The sequence below is a fragment of the Marmota flaviventris genome, chromosome 9 (genome assembly GCF_047511675.1).
Source record: "Marmota flaviventris isolate mMarFla1 chromosome 9, mMarFla1.hap1, whole genome shotgun sequence".
Taxonomy (NCBI): domain Eukaryota; kingdom Metazoa; phylum Chordata; class Mammalia; order Rodentia; family Sciuridae; genus Marmota; species Marmota flaviventris.
Window position 1 is genome coordinate 8,677,366 of NC_092506.1, and position 16,212 is coordinate 8,693,577.

Here is a 16,212-nt window from a genome sequence, read left to right on the forward strand (position 1 = left end):
AATTGTCCGAGACCACACTTATACATGAAAGTGCCAGAATTAGACACTGGAGTTTTTGTAGCCTAATTTCTGTAGCCTCATCACTCAAAAGTAACCACATGTAATAATTACAACAACAACCACACAGGAAAAAATCTACAATGTTCAGAGTCAGACAATCCTTATTGAAATAATTGAAGACCATCTACTTCAACATCCTCATTTTACATGTAAAGAAACTCAGGCCTCTTCTAAGCACAATAAAGCATGAATTAGAACCAGATGTTCCTTAATCCAAATTTAACAATATTATAAACTAGCACTCCTTTTTTTTTTTTTGGATCCTGGGGATTGAACCCAGGGGCACTTAACCAGTGGGCCATACCCAGCCCTTTTTATGTTTTATTTTGGGAGGGTCTCTCTCAGTTGATTATGCTGAGGCTGGCTTTGAACTTGTGATCCTCCTAATTCAACCTTCTGAATTGCTGGGATTCCAGGCTTGCGTCACCATGCCAGGCTAAACTAGCATTCTTTAAGTTCAACAGTAGTCAATTACTAGAGTATACTGCTATTCTGAATTATTTAAAATTTGGGGTTTACTCTAAAACCTCAAGGATGGGGGTGTGGTTAAGACATAGAGCATTCACTTAATACACGTGAGGCCCAGGGTTCAATTCCCAGCACCCCCAAAACAAAACAAGCCCCATGATGATCTAGGCCTGTAATCCCAGTGGCTTGGGAGGCTGAGACAGGAAAATCATGAGTTCAAAGCCAGCCTCAGCAATGGCGAGGCGCTAAGCAACTCAGTGAGACCCTGTCTCTAAATTAAATACAAAATAGGGCTGGGGATGTGGCTCAGTGGCTGAGTGCCCCCAAATTCAGTACCCAGTACCCACCCCTGCAAAAAACCAATTCAAGTCCAGAGGCTGGGGTTGTGGTTCAGTGGTAGAGTACTTGCCTAACATGTGTGAAGCACTGGGTTCAAGTCTCAGCACCATGTATAAATAAAAATATAATAAAGGCCCATCAACAATTAAGAAAAAATTCTGTTTTTTGTGTGTCACTGTGGATTGAACCCAGGGCCTTGTGTATGTGAGGCAAGCACTCTACCAACTGAGCTATATCCCCAGCCCAAAAACTAAAAAATATATATAAAAAAATTGAAAATTTCAAGTCCAGCTGGGGGCAGCTCCTGTAATCCCAGAGTTTGCGAGGCTGAGGCAGGAGGATCACAAGTTCAAAGCCAGCCTCAGTGAAAGTTAGGTGCTGAATAACTCAGTGAGACCCTGTCTACAAATAGAATACAAAATAGTGCGTAGATGTGGCTTAGTGGTCAAGTGCCCCTGAGTTCAATCCCTGGAAACCCCCTCCCCCACACCAAAAAAAAAGGCAAGTCCAGCTTTGGCAATTTATCAAGTCCTTGTCTTAAAATAAGAAAAACAGCTGGGCACGGTGGCGCATGCCTGTAATCCCAATGGCTTGGGAGGCTGAGACAGGAGGACTGAGAGTTCAAAGACGGCATCAGCAACTTAGCAAGGCACTAACCAACTCTGTGAGACCCTGTCTCTAAATAAAATACAAAAAAATTGGGCTAGGGATGTGGCTCAGCGGTTGAGTACCCCTGAGTTCAATCCATGGTAACCCCTCACCCGCCAAAAAAAAAAAAAAAGAAAAAGGGCTAGATGTAGCTCAGGGTAACTAGAGAACTCCTGGGTTCAATGCCCAGTACCACAAAACAAAAATAAAAACAAAACCTTGATGTACTGATAACTCAAGAAATAATTATCCAGTACACATTATGTACCAGGACCCATGCGTGGTGCCCTATCTGACTGAATATTCACTATATACTAGAGAATACAATGCCTGCGTTTTTCACATTCAACCCTTATAATAAGTAGCATTATAGGATTAAGTATGATCATTCTCTCAATTTTAATATTTAAAATTTAGGCCAAGTGATGAACCCAGTCTTATTCCATTTTAAGACTGGGAGCCATCTCGTCACAAAGTCATAAAAAGTTAATTTCTGTTTTACTATAAATTATTGCGATCTCTAAACTTGTTTGGAATTCCTGCCCATGCCTTGAACTCAACCATGCCTGGCTTTCCCTGACCAAGTAACAACCCTCTCTGAAACCTCAATGGCACTTCATAAATTCTGATGGATCTAACTTTATACCCTACCTTGAAATGTTAAGCCATGTAGATCATTAACCTACTATCTGCCTTTGTATTATGCTTGTCAAAATCCTGTTATCTGTAGGTTCTCAAGACATCCCCCTTTGTGATTTTTTGTGCTATGAAACTGTGTTCCTAGAGAGCTGGGGTACTGATCTCTAGCCCAAGGTTTTCGGAGAGACAGTCCTGGCCACTTCCTGTGTACACAAATATAAGCTTGCTTTAGTTTAATTCAAAATTGGAGTTCAGTGGTCTTTTCTTTGCATCGTGGATTAACACAATCATGGTGGCACATATCTGTAATCCCAGTGACTTGGGAGGCTGAGACGGGAGGACTACAAGTTTGGGGTCAACCTCAGTCATGTAGGGAGATCCTCAGCAACTAGTAATAGCCCATCTCAAAATAAAAAATAAAAAGGGCTGGGAATGTAGCTCAGTGGCAAAGTGGCAAAGCACCCCTGGGTTAATTCCCGGTATCTAAAAGTTGAAAATAAAATTTAGAAAGATTAAGTAATCTGTCTATGATCTTCAGTAAGGAAATACATTTATAAAAAGTTAAAAATGTAATCAAATATAAGTACATTTATCCTAATATTTTTGCAGCATTATAACTCTATGTATGATTTCATCTGGAAAAAAGGGTCTATTATCAAAAATATTCTGAAACCACAGATCCCTAGGTTGCATCTAACAGTATGTATACAGTTAGAATAGAATTGGGGTATTAGATTGGAGGTCAGGGACCATTTACAAAGGGCTTTAAATAGCCTTATTTTTTGTCTCTTTGTGACCCTAGAAGAGACAGCACTTGAAGTAATCTAAATGAAAGCCAATAATTATGAGGAAATGGATGATTTCAAATATGAGATAAGAGGAAGGGCTTCTGGTACCATCTAATGAGTTGTGGCCTGAAGAATATTAAAGTCCAAAGTACAAGAATTCACAAAGTTCTCTTAAGTATTACTGCAAAAGAGTATTTTAATACTGATTACCTACTTTCAGAGCATTAAATCTCTGTGGTATATGACTAAATTAATTAAAACTTTCATTTACTGTCTTTCCCAACAGGAATTCCTTTATCTTTGATTGCTAAGTAGATTTCACAAGGTCTCTATCAAAAAAACCCAAGTGCCCAGCAGTGTAATTGTTATGGAGATTTAAAAATTATTTTGTAAATAAATTAGAACATGATGATTTTTTTCCTGGCAGTATGGGGATCAAACCCAGGGCCTTCTGCATGCCAGGCAAGTGCTTAGCCAGATCAATGTAATGCTATCCTTAAAAGCAGTATTCACCTTCAGGCTAACCTAAAAGGAAAGAAGGACCCTGAAATATAATTGAAATATTAAGACATTTCTTTCAGGGAAAATTAATTTTACAAAGTGGTTTACTGCTTCAGGGAATACTGGTATAGGGAAATCAAATCAAGTGATCATAAAAGACAAAAACAAAAACACTTTGCCTTCCCCCACCATACAGGGTGTGGTATCCCAGCTATAATTCTATAGGCATAAACCAGAGACTAAGAAAAGGCACTCTGATACTAAGAAAAGGCACTCTGATAAGTAATCAATCACAGCTGAATTAATCACATGCAATATTTCTAATATAAATGGTTACCTGAGAAGTCTGTCAGAAGTCTTGGTAGGACATGCTTGTTTACCAGTTCAGTCTTGCTAAAGCTGGAAATAATATCTACCCTAGTTTCTTTGATAATAGTGGGCTTTTTGGAAATCCCAAGATCAGAGCCAGTCTTAACATCTGTATGTTCTAGGATGTCATCTGATCTCTGTGGCCAAGGTTCTGGAGCAAATGTCTGCTTGAGTCTTTCTTCAGAAGGAGATTCTTCACCCTGCACAGAAGGTAGCTCCTCACCCTGCCTTTCACCTAACTCTTTCAGGGCTCTGATTGTGAGCTGCTCCTGTTCTAAGTCAAGAGATACCACTGGAGTCCCACAGGTAGTAAAAACATCCAGAAAGTCACTTCCATTTGTTTCTTTGCATTTTGCACTGTTTTTGCTTGAACTATTTGACTCACTCTCAGATGAGACTTCTACAGGAGAAGCTGGCTTCTGTGACAATGCTTCAGAATCAGTTCCTTCCTCTTTACCTAGTATTCCTTTCTCTCTGGTTTCTGTTAAGGCTGCCATCAAGTCCTCTGGGGAGGAATCATCTATGTCTCTAATATGATTTCCATATAATGACTCCAACGTGGCAGAAGCTGTCACATTTAATGAGAATTCTGTCTCACTAAAAACATTTGGAGGTGCTGTTGAAGGAAGTTTTGGGTTCTCAGTTGTAATGGGCTTTTCAGGAGCACCTTCACTCACAGGACTGGACTCTCTTACATTTTCCAACACAACATTCATACCAGGTATTGGTGAACACACTGCCTCACCAACTGGTCTCCTTCCAAGACTACCAGACTGAGTTTGATGTGGCTCCCTGACCAGCTCTTCAGTGCTTTTAGATGTTGTACTTTCTACCTTACAACCGGGAGTCTCTTTGATTTCATTTGTTCTTACAACAGCATTTGGAACAGAGAAAGGTTTTTCAGTGTGAATCCTATTTTCAAATGATCTCTCTGCTGTGATGTCCTCTATTACTGTGTCATCAGACTCACCAGAACTATCTGCCTCTGTGATTTCTTCTGGCACAGAGATCTGCCAGTTTGTTTCATCCTTCAGGATGTCATCAGGTAAAACCACTTTCACTGTGGCCACTCCAGAACCCAAAGAGACATGTTTCTCACATGGAGATCCAGGCAACTCTGGAAGTATGTCATCTTGTTTCTGTTTATCACCTTGTACACCTTTGACATTGACTTCTTTTGTGGAAATGAGATGGTCACTTACAGGTTTTCCAATGATAGCATTTTCTTGTGGGAGAGATGTGTCTTCCCAATCACCTGTGATTTTGGTGATAGATGTGCTCTCGTTGATAGAACATGCAGGAATTTTCTGGTAAGTGTTTGTCCTAAGATTTACCACTGGGATTTCTGAATGATATTCACTCCTGTCAAGTCCTGCACTTTTTGTGGGGTAGTCAGAAGATTTATCAGTCTGTTGTTTCACTTGGGGAACCAAGTCCCAAGTCAATATTTCATTAGTAAAGTTATGTATATCATTCACACATCTAGACACCTCTTCCAATGCTGCAGTTGTGTGTGAAAACTGTCTAGTGAGTAATGCAGAGGATGGGTAACGCCCTGTCTCTCTATTTCTCAGTGGAAACACTTTGTCATTAGTCTCTGACATGTCTGCAGATGATTCTATATCAGTGTACACTGCCCAGCCACCCAAATCATTTGCACTCTCCTTATATGAATCTTTAAATTCTCTGTCAAATGCTGCTTTGTCAATAATTACTTCAAATGGTGATTCAGGGGAATCTTTTTCTATAATACCACCACCTGAAACTTCAGAGGGGGACAAGGAATATGTTCTAGTGCCTTCTTCATTAGACTGCTCAGTGGGTAGTTTCTGGGCAACTGGCAAAGTGAAACTGTCATCAACATCCAATGCAGTTTTATCCTCCCTATTCAGTACCTGATTTGAGTTCTTGGACTGTTGATCTTTATTTATTTGCTCTTCTACTTGACAGGCTTCCTTTAGGAGAAAAGCAGGACGCTCTGGGAAACTGGCTGGAATGGAAGGTTGATTACAAGGAACTCTTCCTGCTGCAAGAGAAACTGGAGAGTCTGCTCTGTCTTTGCAGGTCCCCTGAGGCTTTTCCATCTTTTTCATATGTAGTAGAAAAGCCAAGTGATCTTTTCCTTCTTTGGCTATAACAGGCTGGCTGCCTAACACTTCATTTTTTTCTCCTTGTAGTGTTGCAGGGTCAGAGTTAAGTGTTTCAGAGGATGAAAGAAAGGAGGAAGTCATAATTTCTGAAGGTGGCTCATCAGAGCAAAGAGAGCTCAATTCCACTATGGTCAAAATTTGAAAGAAAAAAATTGTTTACCAGGTACAATCACACATTAGCTAGTCAGGCCAAGCAGCATGCTTTTTATTTTTAAATTATACACAAACACACACATATACACACACGGGGTGTGTGTGTGTGTACATATATATTTATACAAACACACACAAATATGTAACAAAGCAATGATCAACAGTTATCTTACAAGACATGCATAAAATTGCCAACATGGAAACAGGAAAGCCATAACATGCTAAAAACTGCAAATGACAAAAAATTTCCACAACAAAAAATTTTTAATTAGTTTACTTTTCCCCCTGCAAAAGTGAAACATAAAGAAGGGTGATAGTATTGGAAAATTTGGGGTAGTTTTTTTCTTTTTGTGGGTTACACAACAGAAGCAACACAATCAATACAAAACAAATACCTTAAATGCTCTGAAGCACTGAAATACTTAAAAAAAAAAAATCTTTATTTTACTTATTTTTATGTGGTGCTGAGGATCAAACCCAGTGTCTCATACCTGCGAGGCAAGCACTCTACCACTGAGCCACAACCCCAGCCCCTGAAATACTTTTATGTGTAAGCTGAACAATTTAAAATCACACTGCCTCTATAAATCCACTGTTACATTCCCACAATCTGAGAAGGAAAAAAGAATGGTCAGAGTTCCTTTTTTTTGGTACCGAAGATTGAACCCAGGGGCATTTAACCACTGGACCACATATCCTCATCCCTTTTTTGTATTTTATTTAGAGACAGGGTCTTGCCGAGTTGCTAAGTAGCAGTGTCATGCCAAGTTGCTGAAGCTGGCTTTGAACTCGAAATCCTCCTGCCTCAGCCTCCCAAATCACTGGGATTACAGGCATGTGCCACCGTGCCCATCCTCATATTTCTTTTTGATCTTTAAGAGAGATAGCATCCCTTTCCTGAACCTGAAAATGAGATTAAAATTATTCTATTCTACCCCCAAGAAAGCTCTGTCCTGTGTATGAATGGCTTGCTCCCAAATCTCTTGTACCAACTTGCCATTTTAAGCAAAATTCAACAGTGCCAATTGGTTTCTTTGGTTAAGACAGAGTTAACTCCATCCAGAATTCCTTTTAAAATAAAAGTGGTGTATTGGAGAATGAAACTGACCAAGTTATACTGTTTTACTGTGTGCATGTACAAATCCTACTATTATGTATAATTGTAAAATGCACCAATAAGGGGCTGGGGATGTGGCTCAAGCGGTAGCGTGCTCGCCTGGCATGCGTGCGGCCCAGGTTCGATCCTCAGCACCACATACAAACAAAGATGTTGTGTCCACCAAAAACTAAAAAATAAATATTAAAATTCTCTCTCTCTCTCTCTTAAGAATGCATTATTTCTATTATTGGTGCATTTTTTAACAGTTATTAATACCACTAGCCATTAATTTACCACATTGTTTCCTAACTTTCAAATCTAGCAAGTTTTTATTTCAGAAAAAGATAAAAACAACCATCGCAAGGGAAGGCACTGTCTGTCTTTCATGCACTCTGTTATATATGTTATATAACCGGAGCTGGAACAAAGTAGGTCTTAGATAAACAATTCCAAATAAATGAATTAAAGATTCAGCATATGAAATCTAAGTAGGCTCAGAACAGCAATGCCTTGAGCATGAATGAAGAATTGGGAAAACGTCAAAGAGAAATTCTTTTGGGTGACTATTATTTAGCTAATGTTCTCTTTTTCATGTGAGAACCCGAATAATCATATTAGATAAAAGCAAAGTTCTGACCTCAAACTTATTAAATTGAAAATAAATCTTACAATAAATAAATTCTACTACTATAAAAATGTTTCCAAATGCTATATAGAGTTCCCTTACTTTGACATATCACTGATATTTGATGAAACAGGACCTGAGCTATGGCTCAGATCAATAGCTTTAGAATGATAAATAGCTCAGTAAAACTATAATCTGGGTATTAGAAAAAAGAATCTTTATAGATGAAAAATTGCTGAACTTTGGTTGTAAAACTGTACTGCTAGGACAGAAAATATTTGAAGTAAATTATAATTCAGATTTAGTTCTAATGTAAGAAACACAGTCCCAATATTTAGCATGACAGGATTAAGAGTATACGATAAATGAAGCCCAGCATTGTGCATTAAAAAGTCCCAAAAGCTGAAGTTTTAAGTATTATCAACCACATTTAAATCAGAAATATTCTGAAAACTGGGTCATAAATTATTATTGGGGGACTGGGGTTGTGGCTCAGAGGAAGAGCGCTCGCCTACCATGCGTGAGGTAGGCATTGAACTGTCATCTTACAGGGTCTGAGTTGTGGCTCAGGAGTAGAGCACTTGCCTGGCACTGGGTTCGATTCTCAGCAGCACATACAAATAAATAAAATAAAGATCCATTGACAACTAAAAAATATTTTTAAAAAAAGGAGAGGGAAGGAAAGTAATAAGCAGAATCACTGGGTTCAATCCTCAGCACCACATAAAAATAAAAAAGATATTGCATCTACCTCTAACTAAAAAATAAATATTTTAAAAAAATTGTTTTTGGACGTCATGGTCATTGTTTCTATCAGAAAACATTCATGGACCAAATCAGGGTTAAAGTAAAACTGCCTAGGAGTCCTCCCTTCAGACAGGAATGAAACTTTGAGGTGAGCAAAACTGATTCTACCTACAGGGGTGGCTCAACTTATATGTTTTACAGAAATGGAAATTTCAGATGAACTGTCATCTTACAGATGAAAGTAAGAAAAGTAAATTAGTTATAATTCAACAAGTATTTATTGAGTGCCCACCATGTACTAGACAATGTTTTAGTGACTGCCTTTAAAACAGTGAACAAAACAGGAAAAAACAAAAACAAAACCTTGCATTTATGGAATTAAAAAGTGGGGAGGAGGGGCTGGGATTATGGCTCAGTGGTAGAGCATTTGCCTGGCACTAGGTTTGATTCTCAGCAGCACATACAAATAAATAAAATAAAGATCCATTGACAACTAAAAAATATTCTTAAAAAAACGAGAGGGAAGGAAAGTCATAAGCCGAATCACTAAGCAAAATAATGTCAGTGGCAGTGGTAGCAGTGCACCATGAAATGAAAATGAAATGGCACTGAAATGAATGCTGATAAAAGAATGCATCATTACTAGAAAAATAAAAAGACACGGTAAAAATGTTCTATGCTCTGGTAGGACACAAACTTGTCAGTTTATCAATTCTTGCTTTTCTCCTATCTTCCTTGAACTCTAGCACTCCAAAAGTTATGAATTAGGTGTAGAACAAGGTAAAAACTGCAAGGTTAGGTCAGAAGAAGCCCTATTCTCAGAGTACCAATGAGTCCATTACTGAGTACCATAATTGCCTGAACAACATCAAACAGTTTATTAAATATTCTTAAAAATGACTTCTATATGCAAAAATAATTTATTTTATTTTACAAAAATAATTTAAATCATGTTCCTTAATAATGATTTCCTATCTTACTGTTTGGGGTAGATAATGTTTTTTCTTCTCCCCCCACCCCTGTACTAGGTATTAAACCCAAGGGTGCTCTATCACTGAGTTACAACCCCAGCCCTGATTTTTGTTTTAAGAGAGGGTCTTGCAAAGTTGCTGAGGCTGGTCTCAAACTTAAAAAAAAAGAAATTAAGTTGTAGGTGGACACAATATCTTTGTTTGTTTATTTTTATGAGGTGCTGAGGAACCCGGTGTCTCACATGTACAAGGCAAGCACTCTGCCACTAAGCTACAACCCCAGCCCTAGTCTCAAACTTTTGATACTCCTGCCTCAGCCTCCCAAGTCCCTGGAATTACAGGTGAATGCCACCATGCCCAGCTAGGATAGTGTTTTCTGAGGGCAACCCTGGATGGTAAACAGAGTTCAATGCTGCATTCATTCCTTAGCGATTGTGAGATACAGGTGTAAATTCTCATTACACCCAGATTTTCCCACATGTAGCCAAAGAAGGTAACATCTCCATTTATGTTTTAATTTTAATGATCTTGTTTAGAATTTCAGCAAATGAAAAGAAATTCTTTTGGCTGGCTGAAACCCCAACAAACTTGGACACAGCTGACTTGTACCAAGACAAAGGAAAAAACTGGACTGGAAGCAAAAAGTTTATAAAAACACAAAAACATTAAGCAGAACAAAGACTAGAATCTAATAAGCCTTTTAAAACCACTCCTAAACCAAGATTCTTTCAGTTAGTCAGTATGGCCCTTAGTGGTCATTGGTGCTGTCCAAGTCAGCACCTGGAAAAATAGCAGAAAACCCTGAGAAACCTGAGGGTTATTAGTTTTTCAAATTCTATACACTATACAACTCCTTGGTGAAAACATTTTGGATTACTTTACGTCTCAGAAAATGTATATTACTTTTCCTGTATTTCAAAATATTTACTGTGGGCTGGGGTGTAGCTCAGTAGAAGAGTGCTTACCTAACATGCATGAGGCTTTGAGTTCCTCTAGCATTACACACACACACACACACACAGCACTTCACATGCACTCAACAAACCACCAAAAAAGTCTCATTATGAACATTTCCTAAATGAGTTATTTGTGACAGTGGGATTTAATGTTTATATTATATATATCTAATAGATTTATGATGTTGGCAGTCATAATCTAAATTTCTCTACCATTCCCAAGTAAAAAATTCTCATTAAAAGATAAAAAAGTCCTTTCATCACACTTATTGTCTGGCACTGGGTAAGTTGTTTAGTTTTACTTTTAAAAAAAATGGGGTTATTAAATCACCTAATTTTAGAATTGCTATCAGAAGTAAATCAGTTAATACATGTTAGGAACAGTATCAACAGCTGGGCCCAGAGGTACAGGTTTATAAATCCAGCTACTTAGGAGGCTGAGGCAGGAGGATTCCAAGGTTCAAGGTCAGCCTGGGCAGGATCCACTCTCAAAAACAAAACAAGGTGCATGCTTCAAATCCCAGTGACTCAGGAGGCTGAGGCCCTAACCAACTTAGCAAGCCTGTCTCAAAAAAATAAAAAGGCAGGGATGTGGCTCTGTGGTTAAGTGCCCCTGGGTTCAATCCCCAGTAACAAAACAAAAACAGTATCATGCATTTAGTAAACCCCCATAAATGTCCCAAACACCACATACTACCCCCCCAAAAAAAAATCTTTCCAAAGACTCCAGACCTTATACTTTTTTATTAGGGGGAGAAAAAAATGTATATTGTTGAATCATAACTACCTGTATCTGGCATATAATACAGAAATTCTCACTCATATTTTCACTCCTATCATTCACAAATAAAATAAATATACATATTTTTGTACTGGGGATTGAACCCAGGGATACTCTACCACTGAGCAACATTCCCAGTTCTTTTGATTTTTTTGAGACAGGGTCTAAGTTGCAAAGGCTGACCTCAGCTTGCACTCTTCCTACTTCAGCCACCTGAGTCACTGGGATTACAGGTGTGCACCACCATTCCTAGAAAGTTAAATAATTTGGGGTTGTATCCATTTCAAAATTTTGGGTGACACAACTTCTGAATCAGCTGGTACAAACCAAATGCCTTTGGCATCCCAAGTTCTCTTAGATCCCATGTGGACAAGTTAACCTATGAGAAATTCTAAGCCAGGTCATCACCAAGTCAAAGTATGTTTTTAGTTCAATGTGCAAGTAGCTGCACAATTTAACAAGATAATACAAACAGCCTTTTGCCCAAACCTTTAGCATCCCGTAAATCTTTAGGACAACTATCAGTATTTACTGGGCTTTATCTCTGACTTACTAACCCAGAATCCTGGAGGAGTTTAGAGCTCATCACCCAGGTCACTGCTTTCTTCCATTGGACTAGTTTTAGAAGAGCGGAAAGATCAGCCCCAATACTTTATTCTTCCAAAATCCTACAGAAAGAGGCTGCCACTCCTCATCATAGATGGTCTTGTTCAGGAGCACAACTTAGAGGTAGCAGGGGAAGGAGCAGGGCCAATTCTTCTGTGCCTGTTTTAAACACTTGTAGAGGGTGGGGTGTGACTCAGTGGTAGAGCACTTACCTACATGCAGCAGGCCCTAGGTTTCATCCCCAGCACCCACACACAAAACACAATAAAACAAAAACACTACAAAAACTAATTTTAACATACATTCTAAATTTTGATTGAAATAAGGCAAAAGTTCCATTTGACTAGAAAATCTGGTTTGGGAATTGAATAATACTTTTCAATTTTCTGCCTGGAGTATTTTTATCTTAAAGAACAAGGGAAGTTAAAAACATTATGAAAAAAAACTTCTAAGTGAATACCATGTACATATCAAGTTGAGCTGAAAAACATTCTTCAGTATTGCTTACTTTATACTTTAAAACATTTTCTCTTTACTTTTTCCCCACACTGTCTCTCCAATGAGTAGTGTTTCTAATTTAATTACTGCAAACAATTTGATCTAGAAATAAGCAATAATAAATTTTATTTATTTTTATTATTTTTTAAATTTTTTAGTTATAGGTGGACACAATACCTTTATTTTATTTTTATATGGTGCTGAGGATCGAACCCAGTGCCTCATGTATGCTAGGCAAGCATTCTACCACTGAGCCACAACCCCAGCCCCAATAATGAATTTTAGATGTTATATCAAAGAATTTTTCCTAAAAAGAATCAAGAGCTTATGGAATAGTTACCACCTGGTTACTATACCCTCCCTTAGAAAATTAATTTTTCCCCCTTTGGTACCAGAAATTGAACCTATGGGTACTTAACCACTGAGCCACATTCCCTGGCCCTCTTTCATTTTTTACTTTGAGACACGGTCTCACTAAGTCGCTTAAGGGCCTCACTGAGTTGCTGAGGCTGGCTTTGAACTTGGGATCCTCCTGCATCAGCCTCCCAAGCTTCAAGCAGCTGAGATTACAGGTGTGTGCACATCTGGCAGAAAATTTATTCCTTCAAATTAAAAGGAAACCATAATGTGAAAAAAACCACCCTAATCAGTGAGGAAATGGTGCCACTGTTACTTTTTCACATAAATACTATGCATATTCATACAAAGGAGGCTTGAAATATTCAGGTATAGGATTTCCTACACATGAATTTTCTCATTTTCACAAAACAAGAAGACAAATCACCGTGCAAAACAGTATCAGCAACTTTCAGCCACAGCATCAAAATAGGAAGTTAGCCAGCAGACACTTTGCAGCCAAGCTAGGTCCTAAACAAAAAGACTCTTTTAAAGTACAAAGAAAAATGTTTTGCTTAAAATTTTTTAAAAAGGCTGTAACTGGCAAAATTTTTTCCTCAATGCTTGCCCCGAAGTTCAGTATGTAACTTCCTATTCTAGATGCCTACTTCATTAGTCAAAGAGAATGTAACATTCATCATTGTAAATATGCTTTGCAATTCTGAATACGCTTTCCAATTCTGAATGATGGATGGATTCTCTTTCCAATCTTATTTTCACCTACTTAAAATGTTTCTAAAGAAAATCAAAGTACTTTCCAGCCTCCACTTTTTCCCAAAGATTTCAAAGTTGAAACCAAATTTTAGTTTTTGTGTCTGATAGAAGGAGCACATTCTGCAGATGACAGCTATATTACTAATAGCAAGGATATGGTCAAAACAGTAATTTCTGCTTTTTTTTTTTTTTTGCTTTCATAATCTTGGGGACAGGGCACTGGGGATTGAACCCAGGGGTACTCTGCCACTAAGCCATATCCCCAGACCTTTCTGAGACTACGTTACTGACTAAATTGCTGAGGCTGGCAAATTTGCCAACCTCCTGCCTCAGCCTCTCCAGTTGCTGGGATTACAGGCATGCACCACTGCGCCCAGTTTTGCTCTCATAATTTTAACACCAACTTCAAAATTACGTCTTTAAAAAAAACCTCCAAACCCTAAGATACAGTCAGTTAACTTGACCATCTGTATCACAGGCAGAAGATATAAGCATGAATTTGAGTCCTTAATCTGTCACTTGCTTGCTGTGTGACCTCGAGCAAGTCACTTCACCATTTTAAACCCCAGTTCCCTCAACTGGTAAGAGTCAGTACTTTTCCTCCACAAAATTGGCCGTGAGGATTAAATGAGAAGATTTGCATGAAGTACTAAGCATAGCAAAAACTTAAAAATTAGTCACATACAAGACATCTGTCAATATCTTTATATCTTTTTATAAGTATAGGAAATCATTAAAAATTTACTCCCCTGTTTTGAAACTCTCAGGGATTAGGCTGAAATTTACAATGCTTAATGGAAAAGCAAGACCATAAGGACCTACTCGGGAGGCACAACTTATTTAGGAAGGACCTCATTAAATTCATTAAATTTTTGTATATGCACATCCTTGAAACCCAATTAATGATAAATATGTATTTGAGGATTAAAAATGCAAGTCATTTTTAAATCTACAAATGTTCCATTTAATTATTGCTTTATATTGTTTAATATATAAAAATATATAGGGTATGGTTTTCCCTAGGCTAAATGGCTAAAGAATATAAAAAAGATTAGTTGGGTTAGCGCTAATTACAAACTTAAAGGTGCAACCTGGTGATGGCATTCACTCTGAAAGACCTTTGTAGGACTAGATAGGCCCTAGTACCTCAGCCCCCTCCCTCCCTCCCTCCCTGGGGTTTTAATACACCTAAGCAAGTACACCAATAATTTCCTCTTCCCTTATTTTTATTAATGCAGATTAGAAGCTCCTAGTCTTGACTACCCTAGGATATACCTAATTATCTGTCAAGGCATCTCTGCAAACAATTTAACAGGCTGACACATAGATGGCCAATGAAATACAGCCCTATCAGGCTGATTTTCCATCATGTGTTTCTGCAGGAGAAAATGTTATTAAGAGAGACTAGAGGGCTGCGGTTGTGGCTCAGTGGTAGAGCGCTCACCTTACACGTGCGAGGCCCTGGGTTCGATCCTCAGCACCACATAAAAATAAACACATAAAACAAAGGTATTGTGTCCAACTACAACTAAAAAATAAATATTAAAGAGAGAGACAGACAGACAGACAAGAGCTGGGCATGGTGGCTCAGGAGGCGGAGGCAGGAAGATTGGGAGTTCAAAGCCAGCCTCAGCAATTTAGTGAGGCGCTAAGCAACTCAGTGAGACACTGTCTCTAAATAAAATCAAATTAGGGCTGGGGATATGGCTCAGTGGCCAAGTGCCCCTGAGTTCAATCCCTGGTGTGTACACACACACACACACAACCCCTGTTTCTGATGAGGGGCAGAATCAGTCTTTGGGACAGGAGTCCCCTATGTTTCTCCTTCGTTAGCAAAGTAATAAACCTTCTTTTACCTCTTTCTCAACAAACAAACAAACAAAACAAAAAACACCCCCCACACACACACACAAAAGAGACTAGATGGGAATGCTTTTAAGAATGCAGCAGTTTTAACCACCACTTTACAATAACACTATCCTGAAAATAAATTTCTGGAAGCAAAAAAGGAAGAACAATAATTGTATGCTCTTATACAAACACTAATATGCACCATAAAACTGAAGCCTACCTAAATATTGTTATGCAGTACTGGGGATTGAACCCAGGGCCTCCCACATTCTAGTCAGTGTTCTACTACTGAGCTATATCTTCAGTCCTTTTGATTTTATTGTGAGACGGTCTAAATTGACCAGGCTGGCCTTGAACTTGCCATCCTCTTTCTTGCCTTAGCCTATAGGAAGCTGGGATTACAGGTGTGGGCCACCATGACCAGGACTAAATCTTAGTTTTTAATCAGAAAAGTTCTTAAAACAAAACAAAACAAACAAACAAACAAAAAAAAAAAAACCTCCATTCTACTTGAGATCATGCGTAATTTTTGTTAAGAGATTCAATTGTCTTTTTCTCTTTTTGCACTGGGGACTGAACCCAGGAGGCTTTTCCCACTGAGTTATATCTACAGACCTTTTCAATTTTGAGACAGGGTCTCCCTAAATTGTTGAGACTGGCCTCAAACTTGTGACCCTCCTGCCTCAGCCTATAGAGTTGCTGTAATTACAGGCCTGCACCACTGCAGCCAGCTTAAAATTTTAAAGTTATGCAGTCTAAATATTTCACACATTGGGTATGTTGTGTATAAGTTGCACTGTTCACTATTTAGGATATTAACTATCCCATTTCTGTATGAAAAAAGTGACATAAA

The 16,212-nt window shown here is 38.4% G+C and overlaps 1 protein-coding gene across 2 annotated transcripts in view; it reads right to left on the reverse strand.

Annotated features, from left to right (window-relative positions):
* The window catches only part of Rtn3 (reticulon 3), a 63,495-nt gene that overhangs the window by 29,759 nt on the left and 17,524 nt on the right, over positions 1-16,212 (reverse strand). Inside the window, exon 1 of one of the 2 annotated variants that reach the window (XM_071616090.1) lies at positions 3,781-6,076. The exons of the other annotated variant lie outside the window; for it this stretch is intronic. Coding sequence (XP_071472191.1) covers positions 3,781-6,043 — 2,263 coding nt within the window. The 5' untranslated portion in view covers positions 6,044-6,076. Of the gene's footprint in view, positions 1-3,780; positions 6,077-16,212 lie in introns of those variants that run through there. 2 annotated transcript variants of the gene reach the window in all.